The 18,745-nt window shown below is 54.0% G+C and overlaps 1 protein-coding gene across 1 annotated transcript; it reads left to right on the forward strand.

Moving 5' to 3' along the window:
• The first annotated feature begins 211 nt into the window (after nucleotides 1-211).
• Col6a1 (collagen type VI alpha 1 chain) lies at nucleotides 212-17,895 on the forward strand. The gene is made up of 35 exons (XM_052163637.1): nucleotides 212-449; nucleotides 1,202-1,331; nucleotides 2,656-2,856; nucleotides 4,246-4,405; nucleotides 4,718-4,846; nucleotides 4,963-4,983; nucleotides 5,178-5,198; nucleotides 5,282-5,326; nucleotides 6,595-6,648; nucleotides 7,110-7,154; nucleotides 7,275-7,301; nucleotides 7,754-7,780; nucleotides 7,879-7,923; nucleotides 8,192-8,245; nucleotides 8,432-8,494; nucleotides 8,883-8,945; nucleotides 9,043-9,096; nucleotides 9,191-9,226; nucleotides 9,561-9,623; nucleotides 10,004-10,066; nucleotides 10,999-11,061; nucleotides 11,307-11,369; nucleotides 11,659-11,709; nucleotides 11,898-11,933; nucleotides 12,357-12,419; nucleotides 12,570-12,635; nucleotides 12,830-12,865; nucleotides 13,295-13,331; nucleotides 13,617-13,625; nucleotides 14,097-14,230; nucleotides 15,046-15,155; nucleotides 15,265-15,448; nucleotides 15,562-15,739; nucleotides 16,331-16,360; nucleotides 16,513-17,895. The coding sequence occupies exons 1-35, from the start codon at nucleotides 329-331 to the stop codon at nucleotides 17,133-17,135; spliced, it is 3,105 nt and encodes a 1,034-aa protein (XP_052019597.1). The 5' UTR covers nucleotides 212-328; the 3' UTR covers nucleotides 17,136-17,895.
• The last annotated feature ends 850 nt before the right edge of the window (nucleotides 17,896-18,745 follow it).

Raw genomic sequence — 18,745 nt, forward strand, 5'->3', positions numbered from 1 at the left:
TGGAGCGGGCAAGCATCCCACACACTGTGGCAAACAGGAAGTCCACAGCCCAGGAGTGTCTTGGCTCCTAGCACCCCAGAGGAGAGGGGTTTTTTCTCTTCAAGGTTCCAGAGATCCAATGCTGATGCAGTGACTCACTCAGTTTTGAGGCCCTCCCCTTCCTCTCCCCCTCCTCTCCAGATCCCTCCCCTCTTTGCACCTCCCTCCCTCCCTCCCTCCCTCCACCCTCCCTGGCTCTCTCCACCGCCCTGGGCTCTAACTGCAGCGAGCAGAGACAGCCTCTCACTCTGCCTTTACCAGCGCCCACCCTGACCCTGGCCTGCATTTGATGGTGACTCGCAGGCCAGCCAGAAACATGAGGCTGGCCCGCGCTCTGCTGCCCCTGCTGCTGCAAGCCTGCTGGGTGGCCGCACAGGACATCCAGGGCCCCAAAGCGATTGCCTTCCAAGGTGAGTGAGCTATGCTCCCTGTATGCTGCCTGAAGGCCTGAGGCAGATGGGCCCAATACCCCACAAGGTACTGTCCCTTGTCCCCCTTTGTCTTAATCTTATGGAGAGTCACCAAAAAAGGGGCTTGTCCCTTGTCCAAGCCTGCATTCAATTTAGTTCCTAGCTTGAAGAAGCTATAACACCCGACTCCCAGCAGAAAGGCCCCAGAGTCCTGTCACCCCAAATCTTGCCATGCTAGGGAGATGTCAGGTTGGTAAACTCCAGAGGGAGGGACTGACCAGTGAGAGGAGCCTGTGGCCATCATTCCGTGTCCTGAGTGAATGTCTGTCCAGGTCCCAGAACTGATAGTCTCTCTTTGCTTGATGGCCAGCATAGGTAACCTGTCTCTTCACAACTCAGGGGGATCATGAGGGGTCATAGATCTGGTGGCTTAGAGTTGAACCCGAGACTATAAGGAGAAATAGTTCAGTTCTACCAGATGGCTCCTGCTTTCTATAACTGGCCAAGGCCACTGTCACTGAGCCAGGCTCTGTCCAAGGACAGGACACCCTGAGACTTGACTCTCACTCAGACCCTGCTGCCTACCGGGTAGGTGAGGGGCTTGGGCTGCACCGATCACGTGCTCGGAATTCTGCTGGTGAGAATGGACGGGGTCTGTCCAGGAAATCCCTGACCAGAATGGGGATATATGAAGGGTCTTGGTGCCCCCAGCGGGGCTCAGGGCATGACTCACGGGGCCTTCTCCGACTCAGACTGCCCTGTGGATCTATTCTTCGTGCTGGATACCTCGGAGAGTGTAGCCTTGAGGCTGAAACCTTATGGGGCCCTGGTGGACAAGGTGAAATCCTTCACGAAGCGTTTCATCGACAACCTGAAAGACAGGTAGAGGGAGCTTGCCTTGGTCTATCCTGTAGCTCTGTGGTCCTGGGACTGGGGCTGGGGCTGGGGCGGGGGGGGGGGGGGGGTGGGGGGGGACACTGGATCTGCATGCAGAGCTGAGCCTTAGCTCCGTACATCAGAAGCTTCCCAGAGCTCCATCCCGTGTCTCTGCAGCTCAGAGGGACAGGAGGGAGGCTGAGTGGGTGGGAGATGGAACAGCAGGCAGGGGAGGAAATCACCTTGCCAATAGGACTGAGTATAGAGATGTGGGGGTCTCCATACTCCAAATACAGACAGTGATTTGGGGAGACAGTCAAATGTGTAGCTATGCCTGGTGCCCAGAGTTCTGCTTATAGCTGAACCCTACCTGTCCACATGAGTATTAGAGTCTCCTCCTAACTCCTGGGCCAAACATCCCGGTGTCTTTATCACAGGGGCTGGGAGTAGGGGACTGTGGGACATAGCAGACTTCATTTACTCTCTCCCTCCCTCCTTCCCTCCCTCCCTCCCTCAATGGGGCACTGGGAGCAGAGGGTGTGGCTGGGGGCAGGTCCTGAGGAAGGCTGTAGACGGTGAGTCTCCTCCCCTAGCAGGGTCCGTGCACAGTTGTTACTGTGAGGACAGGAACTCAGCCCGTACAGGCCTCAACCCCACTAACTACTCATCCAGGGCCCTGGGCTCTGCCCAGGGAGACAGTGGGCTCCGGCATATTGGGGTGAACCATCTACCCCCAAGACTGTCCACCTTGGGGACCTGAACTTAGTGAAAATGTCTGAGGCTGTAGAGAGGAAAACAGATCTAAGTGCAGATGACAGTGGGGGTCCTCCGTTCCTTTACTTAGCTTCTGGTGTCTCAGGATCCCGTGAGGTGGGATGGAAACTACACTTGTATTAGTATCACTACAGGGGCCTTGGTCACTCTGTCTCCTGAAAAACCACGTGGGCCCCCATTGCAGACCCTGGAGAGCTGTAGGGCCAGATGCTACAGGGAAGGGTGGAGATAACTTGGACCCACTTCCGAAATGCCCATGTCCTAGTTAAATCTGGCCTGTGCTTCCCTCTAATCTCACCCAGTCTTCTGCAGTGCATGGGGGTCTGGGACCCCAGCTGTGGTCACCTTTACAGCTCAGTTGAGACTCGGGTTGGTTTGTTTGGCCATACCCATTGTATAGCCCCAGGATGGGCACCTGTCTGGGAGACGGGGATATAGTGGTACCCTTGGGCAGTAGGACAGCAAGTCTTTTCATGAAGATCAGGGTTAGCATGTCCGGGGGGGGGGTCTCTCTCTGGGCTCCACTCACCTCATTCCACCTACGTACGACTGACAGGTACTACCGGTGTGACCGCAACCTGGTTTGGAACGCGGGTGCGCTGCACTACAGTGACGAGGTGGAGATCATCCGAGGGCTCACGCGCATGCCCAGTGGCCGTGATGAGCTCAAGGCCAGCGTGGATGCCGTCAAGTACTTCGGGAAAGGCACCTACACCGACTGTGCCATTAAGAAGGGGCTGGAGGAGCTGCTCATAGGGTGAGTGGTGCAGGGCCGTTTACAATGGCCAAATCTGGACCCATTGTGTTTGTGAGTCAGGACCGTTTCTAAGGTGGCTCTCTACCCAGAGGCCTTTTCAACCTGTGTGCTACAGGGTCTTCTCGGCCGGTTTTCACGGCCTTGTGAACTTCCTGCAGGCTGCCTCTTACCCATCAAGCACTGGGCTGCTGATGGTTAGAGACTTTGCCTCAGAGAGTGATGCACCCGTGGCCATAAACCTCAGCAGGGACCACAAGGCTATGCCCCAATCTCCACCCATCCATGCGTCCTGTCTCCTCAACTGGTGAACTAAAATGGCCCTAGTCACCACCCAGAGGCGGCAGAGATAGAGAAGCAGAGCGAGGCCATGGGAGATATGGAGAGAGAAGCCGATTATTGCAGACTGGCTATATCGATGCAGCCTTGGGACCACCCTTCTGACGTCCTTTAGGGGAGTGGCTTCTATCTCACGTGCTATCCTGCGTGGCTCTGAGGATCTTTCCTCACACACGGCTGGATGGCTCTCCATGATGGCCCAGGCGCTGAGCTGCTGGGTATGAGATGGCTAGAACTCTGTGCTCACAGGGTGCCCGTCATCAGAACGGTAGGCACAGGCTGCAAATCTACCCAGCCTCCCTCAGCATCAGCTGCCCAGTGCCGCCAGCACGGGGAGAGATACCTGCCTCCTCACGACTCCTCCCTTCTGTGGCTTCTCTGAGAGTCGCCAGCTTTACTAGGCTAAGCAATGATTGGTCCCAGGTGCATTTACCGCGTCCACCTCCACACCCATGTGTGGCGGAGTTGCACAGGACGGCCAGGCCCTATCACGCATCTCGTGTAACTTTATGAGGCAAGAATGCTAGTGACTGGATTGGGGAGCCTAGGGATTCAGAGCATGGCCACCTCACGCAATCTGCAGAATAAACCTCAAGGCACGTTTTCTAGAATACACACGGTATGGTTCCCAGCATGTGGGAGAGACCTCATGGTCTCTGGCTTTACTCTGGCACTTTTTAGGGTGAAATGATCAAAGGTTGTCTGAGTCCCCCTAGATCTGACACCAATGACCTCCCACAGGACTACCCCAGGAGCCTAGGGTCACCCCTGGGCCTCTTGTTCTCAGAGACTTGGGGTCCAAGGCATCTTGAGATGATGCCCATTTAGGGAGTGCAAGCTGAGGACTGGTGTTTCTCCTGAAAGTGTGCATCTCGAAGTGATTTTTGCAGATATGTAACCCGCGAGACCAAAAACTTTTTAATTATGATCAATGGTAAAAACCTAGTCCCTACGTGACAGGGGACAGCATGTCCAGAGCTGCCTCAGGTTCTCAGCTCTGGTCCCCAGGCTCTGAGCCCTAGAGCAGACCCTCACACTGCCCCACCTCTCCAGGGGCTCCCACCTGAAGGAGAACAAGTACTTGATCGTGGTGACTGACGGGCATCCTCTAGAGGGCTACAAGGAACCCTGTGGGGGTCTGGAAGATGCAGTGAATGAGGCCAAACACCTGGGCATCAAGGTCTTTTCTGTAGCCATCACACCTGACCACCTGGTAAGAGTCCCTCCTCCCCTTATTCCAAATACACAAGATGGAGGGCTTCTGGCCTCCTGGGCCCCAGAGCCACTGGCATCCTCTCTTCTGCCACTGTTTGGGTACACATAGTCCGTTTCAAGGCCTCCCACCTGCTGGGTGACTGGTGTGACCCTTGGGGTGAAGTCTCCCCAGTAGACAGTCCTAGCCCTTCAAAGGGCTGACTCCAGCCCACTGAGGAGTTTGTGGGTTCCACAGCCACTACCCAGTTCACAGTGGCGCATGGCTTCATAGAAGTGGCTCGTTCATGGCCTCCTTCCCCAAATTCCTCAGGAGCCACGTCTAAGCATCATCGCCACAGACCACACGTACCGGCGCAATTTCACAGCCGCTGACTGGGGGCACAGCCGCGATGCAGAAGAGGCCATCAGCCAGACCATTGATACCATTGTGGCCATGATTGTGAGCAGGGACATCTTTGGGGTCAGGGGTGGGGGGGGTCAGAGGTCGGGGGTCAGGGGTAGGGGGAAGAAGAGCTGTGCCCACAGGAGAGAGTAACTCTTTTGTTTTCATTTCAGAAAAATAATGTGGAACAAGTGGTAAGTGCGTCCCTCTGAGACCTGAGTGTCAGGGCCTGTGTCTTTCTTACACGGGTCCTAGCTCTAGCTGCGAGCCCGCTATTGCCGGGGTGGGGGTGGGGGTGGGGGTGGGGGTGGGGGTGGGGGTGTCGCAGGGCGCTTCTTCCCTCACCCTGTTTGGTCTCTGACTGGTCTCCTATCTTTTTCTTCCACAGTGCTGTACTTTTGAGTGTCAGGTAAGTGTGGCCCAACCCTCTCTGCTGGCCCAGGACCTGCGTCTAGAATCTGGGGTTAATAAGGTCTCTCTTGTTTTCCTCAGGCTGCCAGAGGACCTCCAGGGCCCCGAGGTGACCCTGGGTATGAGGTGAGTTGTCAACGGCTGTATTTCTTTACCTTATGCTAATCCCCATAACCTCACAGAGAAACCAGGATTTATTTCAAACCGCACCTCAATACCTGGGCAGTTAGGTGAAGTATACTAACCTTTTAAGCTGATCTGGCGTGAGCCATGATCATCTCCTAGCCATGATCCCAATATTCTTGCTTCTTCTTATTGATCTGGCTCTTTGGGCTTCGGGTGTGTATCCATGACCTCTCTTTGACCTCCTTCCTCGTGCCTCTGATCTCTCTCCTTCCTCATGACTGATCTGACTCTCCCTCCCTCCCTATCTCCTTCCCCTGGCTGATGGAAATCCCGCCCTATTCTCTCTTCTGCCCAGCCATTGGGTGACCAGCAGTTATTGACAAGGCAGAGAATAAGTGGTAAGAACTGTTTATACAAACTTGTGACAGGAGATTCTTGGCCTAAGCTTTATAATGCTGAGTCCAGATTCAAAGAAGATACAAGGACAGAGAAATCAACATTTGAATAACCCAAGGATAACCTGTATACAGTGCATACAAACATTATGCGTACACTGAGCGGCTGAAATAGCCTTGCTCTTGTTGGGACAAGCCACAGTGGAAGCCATAGCTCTATGCCAACCTCCCTGGGCACCTGGTACACTCAATACTGACTGCCAGTTGCCTTTGCCCGAGGAGAAAGTCCAGGCTTAATGTGGGTTTGGGGTGTGGGAGTTGGGATTGTAGCGCCTGCTCCTTGTGGTCCAGAGGCTTGCCTGCAGACTTAAGTGTCAGCTCAGCACCTGCTCGACTCTCCTGGTGGAGTTGGGAATGAAACTAGGGCTCTCCGCGTGACTCACGCGGCACAAATCTGAACACCGTGGGAGACGATCAGTGTTGGTTCCTAAAGAAGGTCAGGTTCAGGATGGTTGTCCTACCACACGGTGGCCATCATCCACAGAGCTGCGCTATGGCCCTCCGGGGAGTTTCTCTGCTGGGTCTCTCTCCCTATTCCTCTGGGGCTGAAGCAACATATCAACTCAGCCTTGAGGACCTGTGGGCAGAGATGCAGCTCTAGGCCCAAATCCAGCCAGGGTGACACCGCGTGAGGACCCTGGTGGGTAAGACTCCCAGACGCCAGGCAGGCCCAGAACCACGGCCAGGACAAGCCTGACTGGAATGGCTCTGAAGATCCTTTACATGCACAAGGGGTCTTGCCCAGCTTTCCAGAGCAGAGGGCTGTGGCTCCCCACCTGGCCTTCCCCTGAGCTGACCTCCTCTGCCTTCCAGGGGGAACGAGGAAAACCGGGTCTTCCCGGAGAGAAGGGAGAAGCCGGAGACCCTGTAAGTATTGGTTACTGTCCGAGGAAGGATGGGGACAAAGGCGGAGAAGCCTGAGGCTGGGCATCTGAGCCTTAGAAACTTCCAGACCCATAATTGTTAGCACAGAGACCACACAGCCCATCTTTTATTGGGGGAGGAAAGGTACCCCAGGGGTCAGGCTGACCAAGTCTGTGGGCCTCTGCTTTCAGCCATGACAGGTCTCCTGGTAAATCTCTCTCCTTCTAGCCGCCTCCCACCCCCACCCCCACCCTCAGCCCCGGATGTCCTGGCTCCCCTCCCTCTCCTCTGGGGTGCTGTGTGCACCCTCTCCTCCCCTCCTGGGTGTGCTGAGTTCCCTCCTGACCTTCAGGGGCCCCACGGCAGGTCACTTAAGGATTCTATGTGGGCCTAGATGTAGGTGGGCTGAGTGGGACCTTCCAGTGCTATCCAGGGATGCATGACTGTCTCTTGTTCTGTTCCAGGGACGACCCGGGGATCTTGGACCAGTGGGGTACCAGGGTATGAAGGTACGTGACCTTAATGCCCAATGGCCTCTCTTGGGTGGGGGTGGATCAGGGTTCAGGAGCAAGGCACAAGCTGCCATGTGCAACAATAACGGACCCCTTTCTTTTCTGTTTGGCTCATAGGGAGAAAAGGGAAGCCGTGGGGAGAAGGTGAGTACAGGCCAGCTTCCGGGGGTGTTTCTTCCGGTCCAGAGGGTTATCTTTACTCATGAGCATCAGCGGGGAGGCAGCTGGGGTTTGTCAGAGAGGAGCATGGGAAATGGACTCTCCTGGCCTTCTCTATGCCTCAGGAGGAATGTGGCTGGTCTGTAGAGACAGACACTGAGTTCTGCTGCTGTCTCAGGCCATCTGACTCAGAGAGGATGGAGATGGGGGGCGGTGTTAAGTTGCCTCCGTGGACAGTTCCTGGAGACCCTCAGAACACAAACCCTGTTGTCTTCCCTACCCGTTCTGCCCTGTGTCCCTGATGTCTCTGTCCAGTGTCCCTGGTCTCCAATTCCCCGCTTTCTTGGGTTGGCGGGATGGTGTCACCATCCCATCTAACGATAGAATGGAGGTGCAGGGGGAGCTGCCCTCTGACCCTCTTCTTCCTGTTTCCACAGGGTTCCAGAGGACCGAAAGGTTACAAGGTGAGTGCGGACGGGCCAAGGACATAGATGCTGTTCGTGGGCCAGTGCTAGTGACATCTGACCTCTGTCTAACCTTCTCTTGTCTCCGTGCCTCACAGGGCGAGAAAGGCAAGCGCGGAATCGATGGGGTAGACGGCATGAAGGTAATCCTGAGACGGGGTTGGGAGGGTGGGGTGTGCTATCTAGGATGGGAGGCGGACAAAGCCAGGGGCTGCCCCAAGTGTGGGTGCAGTCTCCATAGCGGGCTTTCCTGGGAAGCCCGAGGTGTGGGTCAGGCGACGCTTCCTGCCAAGACCCAGGTCCTAGTTACACAAGATGGAGGGCTCCTGGCTTTCCCGGGAGGGGCTTGGATGAACAGAACTCTAGTCTCCACTTAACCATTTCAATCGTGACTATTCCTTCTCATTCCAGGGAGAGACGGGGTACCCAGGCCTACCGGGCTGCAAGGGCTCGCCAGGATTTGATGTAAGCCATTACTCTACCCGTGTGTCTTGGAATTGTGGGTTCTTGGGACCTTGGCCCAGCCCTTGCTCCGCTGGCTCCTCCCAATGGCTGAGCCCTGTGTGGATCCATTTGATTCATTGGCTCGGTCTGAGGATGGCCCACAGGGATCTTGGCTAGCTCTAACTTTCATTTCTATCTTTCCACCAGGGCATCCAAGGACCCCCAGGTCCCAAGGGCGATGCTGGTGCCTTTGGGCTGAAGGGAGAGAAGGTAAGAGACGGGCAGCTCCAGAGAATGGGGACTTGGATATCTACTTAGTCCTGGGTCAAACATTTCTCCTGGGACCCACAGTGTGAGGAACGAACCTGGCTCAGGGCAGCGCAGCCATAAAGCCTCGAACGGCAGCCTCAAGTTTGCCATTCAGTATCCAACATCTCAGGCTTGGACCTGAGGAGGTTTGAGGCTGAGATGGTCAAGACTGAGCTATGCAGCTGTGGGTGACCTGGGGGGTGGGGGGTGTCCTGGGAAGTGAGAACTCTTCCAGAGTTGGTTGGGGTGGCCCGAGGTTAGGGTACTAGAACATAGTCACTGAGCTGTGATGTGGCTTTCACTGTATGGAACCTTGGACCAAGCATCCATGACCTCTGATCCTCCCCAGGGTGAAGCCGGAGCAGATGGTGAGGCTGGGAGACCAGGGAGCTCAGGGCCACCTGGGGATGAGGTAAGATGGGGTGACATGAGGCGGGATGGAGTGGGGTGGGCCTCATGGACACTGGGCTTGTGGTCATTCTCAACCTGTCCTTCTCCCCGCCTCCCAGGGTGATCCGGGAGAGCCTGGTCCCCCGGGAGAAAAAGGAGAGGCTGGTGATGAAGTAAGTACCTGTATCCTTCTCCGGCTTCCGTCCCTACATGCTGACTGAGTGCAGGCTAGTGCACGAACTAACGTGCTATTCCTCCTTGTCCCAGGGAAATGCTGGCCCAGATGGTGCCCCCGGAGAGAGGGTGAGTCAGAAGGATGATCCTGTCGCTGCTGCCTTCGCCATCGACAGGAAAGGCTTGTGCAGCTTGCCCTGGGCCTGGTCCCTGGAGATCCTTAGTGCATGCCTTCGCTAGGTGGGAAGCTGGATGCCAGGCGTTGTAGATTCTGCCTTTGGGTCACTTGGGCATCTGTGGAGGTTGGTGGCCTAGGGAACACAGAGGCCCGACCCTGGACTGGTCTCACATGGCCACAGAGACAGCTGCTGAGATCATCGGGGCTAGCTCTAGTTTCTTCTACCCACCCTTCCTAACAGTGGAACGCAGGCAGCCTCACGTCTGTCCATTTCTCTTCACACAGGGCGGTCCTGGTGAAAGAGGACCTCGGGGGACCCCTGGTGTGAGGGGCCCCAGGGGAGACCCGGTGAGTCATGCCTTGGGGCTGTCTGGGGGGGAACACGGAGGCCTGATGGAGTTGAGCAGAGACCCACAGGGCCAGACATGCCCCCTTATTGGTATCTTAAGTCTCAGCAGCCCTGCTTTTCTATGGAGGGCTGGAAAAGCCAGGCCTCTGGCAGGGCATCTAAGGTATGGCTTGCCTCCTGTCAGAGGCCTGCTCATGAGTGGGCACATCTGGAGAAGGAAAAGCTGCAGGTAGGGCCAGCCTTGGTCTCTAGGTGTGAGTTCAGCAGACCCAGGCAACCCTCACCAGGCCTCACCACCAAGACAGTGGCTCTTCCTAAACCAAACTGCTGGTGGCCACGTGGCCTCTACCTCTACTCTCATCGGCTCATTTCTCCCCAGGGTGAAGCTGGACCACAGGGTGACCAAGGAAGAGAGGGGCCTGTCGGCATCCCGGGAGACTCGGTAGGGGAGCTGTGATGCCTAACTAAGCCAAGAGCTTCACTTGGGTCTTCAGAAGAAGTGTTGTTTCCGGTGGGTCGGTATGGCGGGGGAGGGGCTCCTCCTACAGATATGTGTCCCTGCAGACACGGTGTCCACGTTAGCCTGGTTTGGCTAGGTATGAAGGTATGTCAGTGCTCAGCATGAGGTCGAGAAATATAGGAAGGCCGTGGGTACAGCCACTTGTTGGCTCCTTACCATAACCTCAGATCTCTGGCCTTGAGCTGTTATGTTCACAGGGCCTGGTAGTGTGAGGGTGAGGAGTAAGAGAGACTTAGCTACAACAGGGAGGGAGACTCTGTCGGTGAGGACTGGTAGGAGTTCCTAGGCTATGGGATGGATGGAGGGAGGTGAGTTCTTTGCATCTTCAGGAGGCACTGCTAAGAGGCTGGCTGGAGTTTGGGAGAATTAGCAAACCACAGGTTCCGGCATCTATGGCTATGAGTACGACCTTCCAGAGCTCATGTTCAGGAAGCCAGAGCTGTACAGACAGGGTTAGTCAGGTCACCAGGCTAAGGATGAGCCCTTCTCAGAGCCATCCGGAGGGAACAAGGCAGGGACAGACATGGCTTGAGTCCTACCAGGGTTGGAGGTACTTCCAGGCCAGTACAGCCATTAAGGCCCCCTGAATAAAAGGAACATCTACATACCCTGGCACCTAAAGTGAAGGTTCCCGCATGGATACTAGAAAGATATGCAGGGACTCCAGACTGACTATACTCCACACTGGCCACTGGCCCCACTTGTCATGAGGCCCTGAGGGTCCTCCGCCCCTGTGCCCAGGGCCCTAGATAACATAGATGAAGCCATGGCCTGCGACTCTCAGTTCTCAGGGAAGGCAAACAGATGTGGCCGGGGGGTGGTAAGCTGAGTTCTCATAGTTCTTCATCTTCTAGGGTGAGGCTGGTCCCATTGGACCCAAAGGATACCGAGGGGATGAGGGTCCTCCAGGCCCTGAGGTAAGAACTTGCCCACTCTGCCCTGCTATTAGCCCAGACTAGCCCTGAGTGGCACCCTTTGCCCAGGCTAGCCCTGAGTGTCACCCTGAGGACTACCCTAGTTAATCCTGCAGTATCTCCTGTGTCCCCACCCCATTTCTCTACACTTTGTCTTCCCTCTCATCCCAAGAGGGCCCCAGAGAAGGATATCGTAGCCCAAACCTACCTTCACTAGGACCTAGCTATTACCTGTTCCTCTCCTTTAGGGCCTCAGAGGAGCCCCAGGACCTGTTGGTCCCCCCGGAGACCCAGGACTGATGGGCGAAAGGGTAAGTGTTTGGGAGGACAACCCTGCTGGGCTACTGCTGCCCGTCAGAGATTTTGGCAGCCGGGACTTGCCGTAACTTGCCCCTGGGAGAGGCGTTGAGGGGCATCTGCAGTTGGCTCTCAAGAGTAAGGATGCCTCATTCAAGACCGTCTTGCTTAAAGGTTCAGTTCAGGGCAGGCCTGGGGAGGAGGCTGCTCCCTGACTGACAGGAGGAGATCTAGGGACACAGCTGTCCCCACATCATCCTGCCACCATCTGGCATGGTGACAGCAACTCTTATCTTTTCTCAGGGTGAGGATGGACCACCAGGAAATGGCACAGAAGGTTTCCCTGGCTTCCCAGTGAGTATCAGAGGCATGCCTCCCAAGCCCACTTTGGTATCCGAGCCAACCTGGGCATCTGGATGAATGGGATAGATCAGAGCTGTCATTAGTCCGGGCATTTGGACCTGGGACTCTACCAACCCTGGTTCTCACTTGACTATCCTCCCTAATGGAGCCTGGTACAACCATCCTGTCCTCCTTCACAGGGGTATCCAGGCAACAGAGGCCCTCCTGGGATAAACGTGAGTAACCCCCGCCGTGCCTCCAACAGGCTATGTAGTATGTATGTATGTATGTATATGTATATGTATATGTATATGTATATGTATGTATATATGTGTATGTATGTATTATGTATGTGTGTATGTATGTGCATGTATGTGTGCATGTGTGTGTATGTGTATGCATGTATATGTATGTATGTGTATGTATGTATATGTATGTATGTATGTTCATACTGCTCATGTGCACCCACACGGACCTGCATGATCAACACACCGTGAGCACCTTCCCACATGACACCAGACAGCATGCCCATACATGTGACCCTGGGGTCGCACCACAGACTTCAGAAACAGCCCCCTCCCCATGCTGTATCACACCCACCTCCTCTGCCTTCTGTCCTCCCAAGATCCCACTAACCAATATATATTTGTCTCCTGCAGGGCACAAAGGGCTACCCTGGCCTCAAGGGGGATGAGGGTGAAGTCGGAGACCCAGGAGAGGATGTAAGTGGGGCACAGTGAGGGGGAGAATCTGTCAGGCGTGCCAACCCTGCCGGCTGGAGATGCCCTCTGAGGGACCGGAGCCACTGGGCTGGAGTGTGGGCAGCTGATCTGCATGGCTGTTCCTGCTGAGCCCATTCCATTTCCTTCCAGAACAACGACATTTCGCCCCGTGGAGTCAAAGGGGCAAAGGGGTACCGAGGCCCAGAAGGACCCCAGGTAGGTGATGTGGCTGGAGGGATCGGGGTTCTGGAGAAGTGACTAGAGCAGGGGCCAAAAGACCCAAGGGACCAGCTTGCCCCAAGGGCAACTGGGGACACTGAGGTCCTCAGAGGACATAGAGTTTAAGAATCTGTGGACTCCATTGATCTAAGCTCCTCATTTAAAGTCTTTGTCTGCGCTTGCTCTGACAGGGACCTCCAGGACATGTGGGACCACCTGGGCCGGATGTAAGTACGGCATCTGTAAATAAGATCTTGGGGCTCACCACTATGGCCATGGATATGAATGGGAACATTAATAAAAACTGTTCACAGCTGGGGGCTGTTAGGGAGCTGCTGGGGGGGCAGCTGAGGGCAGAGGCTTGAAGCCTTGTACCCAGACCACAGACACCTGACAACAATTGAAGCTTGTGATGACTTCAGGGGACACAGGTGACAACAGTGGGGGACATCTGGCCATGGGGGGGGGGGGGACACACGGCAGCTATGTGTTGGTAACTGCATCATAACTTATGCTCTTAGGGGGTAAAGTCAGGCACATTCTAGGCTGGGAGGAGTCCTTGGATAGATCCAACCCCCAGGGGGTCCCAGGGACCAGGAATTCCCCAGGAATGGCCTCAGCCCCGGCCATGTTAACAATCTCATCTCTTTCCCCAGGAGTGTGAGATTCTGGACATTATCATGAAAATGTGCTGTGAGTATTTTGGATCTCAGGTCACCCCCCTTTTTTTTTAAATGAGCCAGCAAGCGCCCACCAGCCACAGGGCCCAGGCTTCTGCTCCAGAAGGGTCTCGGAGGTTGGGAGGTTTAACTGGGCAGGGCCTAGGCTCCACTGAGATGGGCAGGTCCCCTACACCTGAGATTCCAGAGCCTGACGTGCTGAGGGCCTGGCAGAGCTAGGTGAAGCTAGGCAGAGCAGGACAGGGCACCTTGTACTCCAGAGCTGTCCTGTTCAGCGCCCTTTCTCCTCTCTCCTCAGCCTGCTGTGGTAAGTGATGTCTCTTCACGCTTGGGAGTTCCTGTGCAGTGTTAAGTAGACCCATCCTGGCTCTGCAGTAGGACAGCCATGCGGCAAACCATGCATGGTGCTCAACCACATCCTCACCCAGCCAACCCCTTCCCAGTGAGCGGTACGCTGGGGTCATGCAGGCCTGGGAGATGCTGATCCCTGGCCTTTCTCCCTGATGTTTCACGTAACCACCCACAGGCAGGAGCAGGAAGCAGACCGCCAGGCCTGTCTTCTCCACTCCACCACAGGATCAGAGCTAGGGGGAAGGACCAAGGGTAGCAACTGTTGGGTCTGGTCAAGAAGGCCAGCCTGACAAGCCTAGCTCCCAAGGAGACATGGGAGAAGAGTCGCGATCCGCAGTGCGGATCCCAGGATGCAGGGGTGGGGCCGTGGAATACGGAGGGAAGCCCATAGACGGGCACTAAGGGCTGGCCCGTCCCACCTCCCTAGAGTGCACCTGTGGTCCTATTGACATCCTCTTCGTGCTGGATAGCTCGGAGAGCATTGGCCTGCAGAACTTTGAGATTGCTAAGGACTTCATCATCAAGGTCATTGACCGGCTGAGCAAGGATGAGCTGGTCAAAGTAAGTCCAAGCCAACCACAGGTAGGGCCTACCGAGAGCCGATCCCGCCACCCAAGCTTCTAGGCTCATCACTGCATACACTGATGTATGCATTCATTGAGCTGGTCGGACCCTTCAACAAAGCCAGTTAATCCTTAACATCCATGGAAGAAGGAATATATATATATATGTATATATATACATATATATATATATTCACACACATATATATGTATGTATGTATACATATATGTGTATGTATTTATTTATATGTGTATATGTGTAAAATGTATATATATGGAAGATATATATTGTATGTATGGTAGAGATATATATGGAAGATATATATGGAAGATGCATCTATGTGCACATATATGTATATATACATATACACATATATAGATATGTGTGGTAGATATATATGGAAGATGCATATATATGTACATATATGCATATATATACACATATTATACATATATGCATATATGTATATATACATGTATATACATATAATATACACAAATGTATACATATATTTGTACACACACACACACACACATATATATATATATATATATTACATATGTATATACATATATGTGTGCATTCTCAACTCATGGCACAGAGAATCCTGATAGTGGGTCTAGAGCTCATCCTTTAAGGACAGAACCTTGGAGGATCATGTACAGAGGCGTGTGGACCTGGGGGGATAATTTTGGAGGGCTCTGGGTAGATGAGAATATTAGGGTCTTGGCCTGGGGGAGAGGCCCTCGGAAGGCTGGGATTCCAGGACACAGTGGTGTTGGACTCCAGACCCAATGGTGTCATTCCCACAGTTTGAGCCAGGGCAGTCCCATGCAGGCGTGGTACAGTACAGCCACAACCAGATGCAAGAACACGTGGACATGCGGAGCCCCAACGTCCGCAACGCCCAGGACTTCAAAGAGTAAGAGCATCCCCCATGATCTCCGCCCCATTCCTGGTCCTGTAGCGAGCTGGCCCAGCCAGGACCCTGACCGTGGCTTTGACCCTGGCCTGTCTGTCTTCTTGTGCAGAGCCGTCAAGAAGCTACAGTGGATGGCTGGTGGCACATTCACCGGAGAAGCGCTGCAGTACACCCGGGACCGGCTGCTCCCGCCCACCCAGAACAACCGAATTGCCCTGGTCATCACGGACGGACGCTCTGACACTCAACGGGACACAACGCCTCTCAGTGTGCTCTGCGGCCCAGACATTCAGGTGGGCAGCTGCGTGACCCCAGAAAAGGGGCTCCTGCAAGCGTGGGGGAGGGCTGTTCCCCAGGAGAGGAGAAGTACAGGATCAGCTGATCCACGCAGCCCTGTCCTCTGCAGGTAGTTTCTGTGGGCATCAAGGATGTGTTTGGCTTTGTCGCGGGCTCCGACCAGCTCAACGTCATTTCCTGCCAAGGCTTATCCCAAGGTCGGCCAGGTATCTCCCTGGTGAAGGAGAACTATGCGGAGCTTCTAGATGACGGCTTCTTGAAGAACATAACAGCCCAGATCTGTATAGGTGGGTGCTGGCGATCAATACCCTGGGAGGGCAGCGCGTACGCCTGTCTTACACATGCCTTCTCGGCTTTTGGGGACTCTTTTGGGTTGGAAACAGCCCTCACAATGTGCCTGGCATTTTTACCTCAAGAAAGATTGTGACCTGGCTGTGTGGCACTGTCCAGGGTGACCCCTAGCTCAGCAGAGCAACATGAGGTCAGCTGTTCTCACGCTACACGCATGGGACAAGGCCCTGCCCCCAACACCGTGGGCACACTGTACGTCAGCCTTATGATTGGCATGACTCATGCTGTGGACAACTTGGTCAAGGAATGCACTTTGTGCCAGATTCATGACAGGCAGTTGCTTAGCAGCATAGTAGAGCAAACTATCTTTTCTCTGAGACTCAGTTTCCCCCTTTTTAAGAGGAGGCCAAGGGTCTGACCCTACCTTTCAGTATTTTGGAGCCAGGACCAGGAAATGGTGCTAGGATACCATCTGTCTGTCCGTTCATCCGCCTGTCTGTCTGTCTGTCATAGGCAGCTGACCAAGGCAGAACTCAGCATGGGCGTGGTCCCCATGACGGACTTATTCACGTGATTTTCTTTTACAGATAAGAAGTGTCCGGATTATACCTGCCCAAGTGAGTACAAGGAAGGCCTGAGACAGGGTGGGGAAGGCAGAACCTGATATGGGCCCAGCAGGGCTCTGGGCGCTCTCCTCTGGGCCTTGGCTGGGTACCCTCTGGTACCCGTGCGGTCCGCCCAGTCTCAGGCCACCCTCTCTGCCCCACAGTCACATTCTCCTCCCCGGCCGACATCACCATCCTGCTGGACAGCTCAGCCAGTGTCGGCAGCCACAACTTCGAAACCACCAAGGTCTTCGCCAAGCGCCTCGCTGAGCGGTTCCTGTCAGCGGGCAGGGCAGATCCCTCCCAGGATGTGCGGGTGGCCGTGGTACAGTATAGCGGCCAAGGCCAGCAACAGCCAGGGCGGGCGGCTCTTCAGTTCTTGCAGAACTACACAGTGCTGGCCAGCTCCGTGGACAGCATGGATTTCATCAACGACGCCACGGACGTCAACGATGCTCTGAGCTATGTGACTCGCTTCTACCGGGAAGCTTCCTCGGGTGCCACCAAGAAGAGAGTGCTACTCTTCTCAGACGGCAACTCACAGGGGGCCACTGCGGAGACCATAGAGAAGGCTGTGCAGGAGGCCCAGCGTGCAGGCATTGAGATCTTTGTGGTGGTGGTGGGACCCCACGTGAATGAGCCCCACATCCGTGTGCTCGTCACTGGCAAGACTGCAGAGTATGACGTGGCCTTTGGCGAGCGCCACCTATTCCGTGTACCAAACTACCAGGCCCTGCTTCGTGGTGTACTCTACCAGACAGTCTCCAGGAAGGTGGCGCTGGCCTAGAGGATCACACACGTGGCCGTGCGCGTGGAGACACACTTCAACAGGCCTTCTTGCCCTTCCCGCTGACCAAACAGCAATAGGAAATATGACCCGAATGTTCCTCACCAGTTGGTCAACTCAACTGTCTTAAAGGGAACGCTGAGATGCACAGTCTTTGCTTTGTGTAATGTCCTCCGTTGCTCACCTGAGCTCCTATCTAGACCCTGCCCTTGCTTTGTTCATCATGGCGGCCATCTTGCTGGCCCCTCTCCCCCATCTGGGCTGGATCCAGCCATCTTGTCTTCCTCCTCACTGCCCTTAACCTGTCCCTGGTGTCTTCACACCATCCCCACAATTTCCGTCTGTGTTGTCTTCCATGCTCAAAGTGAAGGAGACCTTCCCAGGAGCTCAGCTTACTGGATTATGGCTTTTAGAAAATTGAACTCAAGTGGATTTTCAAACACAAACTTGGAGGAGATCCCTCCTCTTCATCAGGTGCTTGTCAGTGACCCCCGTGGATCTTGGTCCTAGTCCTTGGTGGCTAATCCTTACACTCTGGAAGCAAAGGTGCTATCTCCGAGGGTTCTCTCTACACACACAGAGGCTTCGCCTGGACAGTTCACACTCAAGTGTTCTGTCAGAACAAATCCAGAGCTTTTTCCCTCAAACTAGTGACTTGTCCTTTTTTGTTGTTGTTTGAAGACGCCCCTTTAGTTAGTTTTTCATGGGTCTCCCAATGCACCAAGTCAGCTATCTCTGCTAAATAAAGGTTTCCATTTTTCTCTGTGGTTCTTCCCTTTATCTACCCACATTCCCCAACACACTTGGAAAGAGAAGTCTATGCCAGACATACCACAGGGCAGAGGAGAAGCTGCCCTGGCCTGTAGACACTGCCTGTCTGTTTCTGAAAGGAAGAACACAGAGGCCTACAGGCCTTCCCATATCAAGGAGTTGTACTGCTGAAGAACACAGCACCCTGCAGTGCAGAACTGAGAGACACTTAGGGTTGATGGCTTGTCCAAAAAGATAACTCTAGACCCAACTAAGTTCTAACCAGTTTTATCCTAGCTTCAACAAAATTCAACCAAATTAAATCAGATCCAACCAGAATAAACCAGACCAAATGGTATCTGATGAGATTACACCAGACCTAACAAAATATAACTTGATCAGACCATATCCCAATGAGATCTGACATCAGGCCCAAACAAATATAAGCCAGATATAAATCAGATCCAACTAGATACACTAGACCAAACTGCACTTAGCCAGATTAAATCAGACTAAACCATATCCAACCAGATTAAAACAAACAGTACCAGATCCAATTATAGTAAGTACAAATCAGATCTAACCAGGTTAGACTGGAACAAACTAGACCTAACTAGAATGTGTCAGTCCAAACAGATTACACAAGACCAAACCATACCCAACCAGACCAAACCAGATCTAACCACATTAAACTAGAGCATACTAGATAATAACAGACCAACTCAGATCCTAGTAAATTATACCAGAACCAACTAGATCTAACCATATTACACTAGACCAATCCATGTCAAAATAGAATAAACCAGATTAAGTCAGAGCCAACCAGATGAAGACCAAACTGGCAAGTGTCTACTTTATCT

The sequence above is a fragment of the Apodemus sylvaticus genome, chromosome 19 (assembly GCF_947179515.1).
Source record: "Apodemus sylvaticus chromosome 19, mApoSyl1.1, whole genome shotgun sequence".
Classification (NCBI taxonomy): domain Eukaryota; kingdom Metazoa; phylum Chordata; class Mammalia; order Rodentia; family Muridae; genus Apodemus; species Apodemus sylvaticus.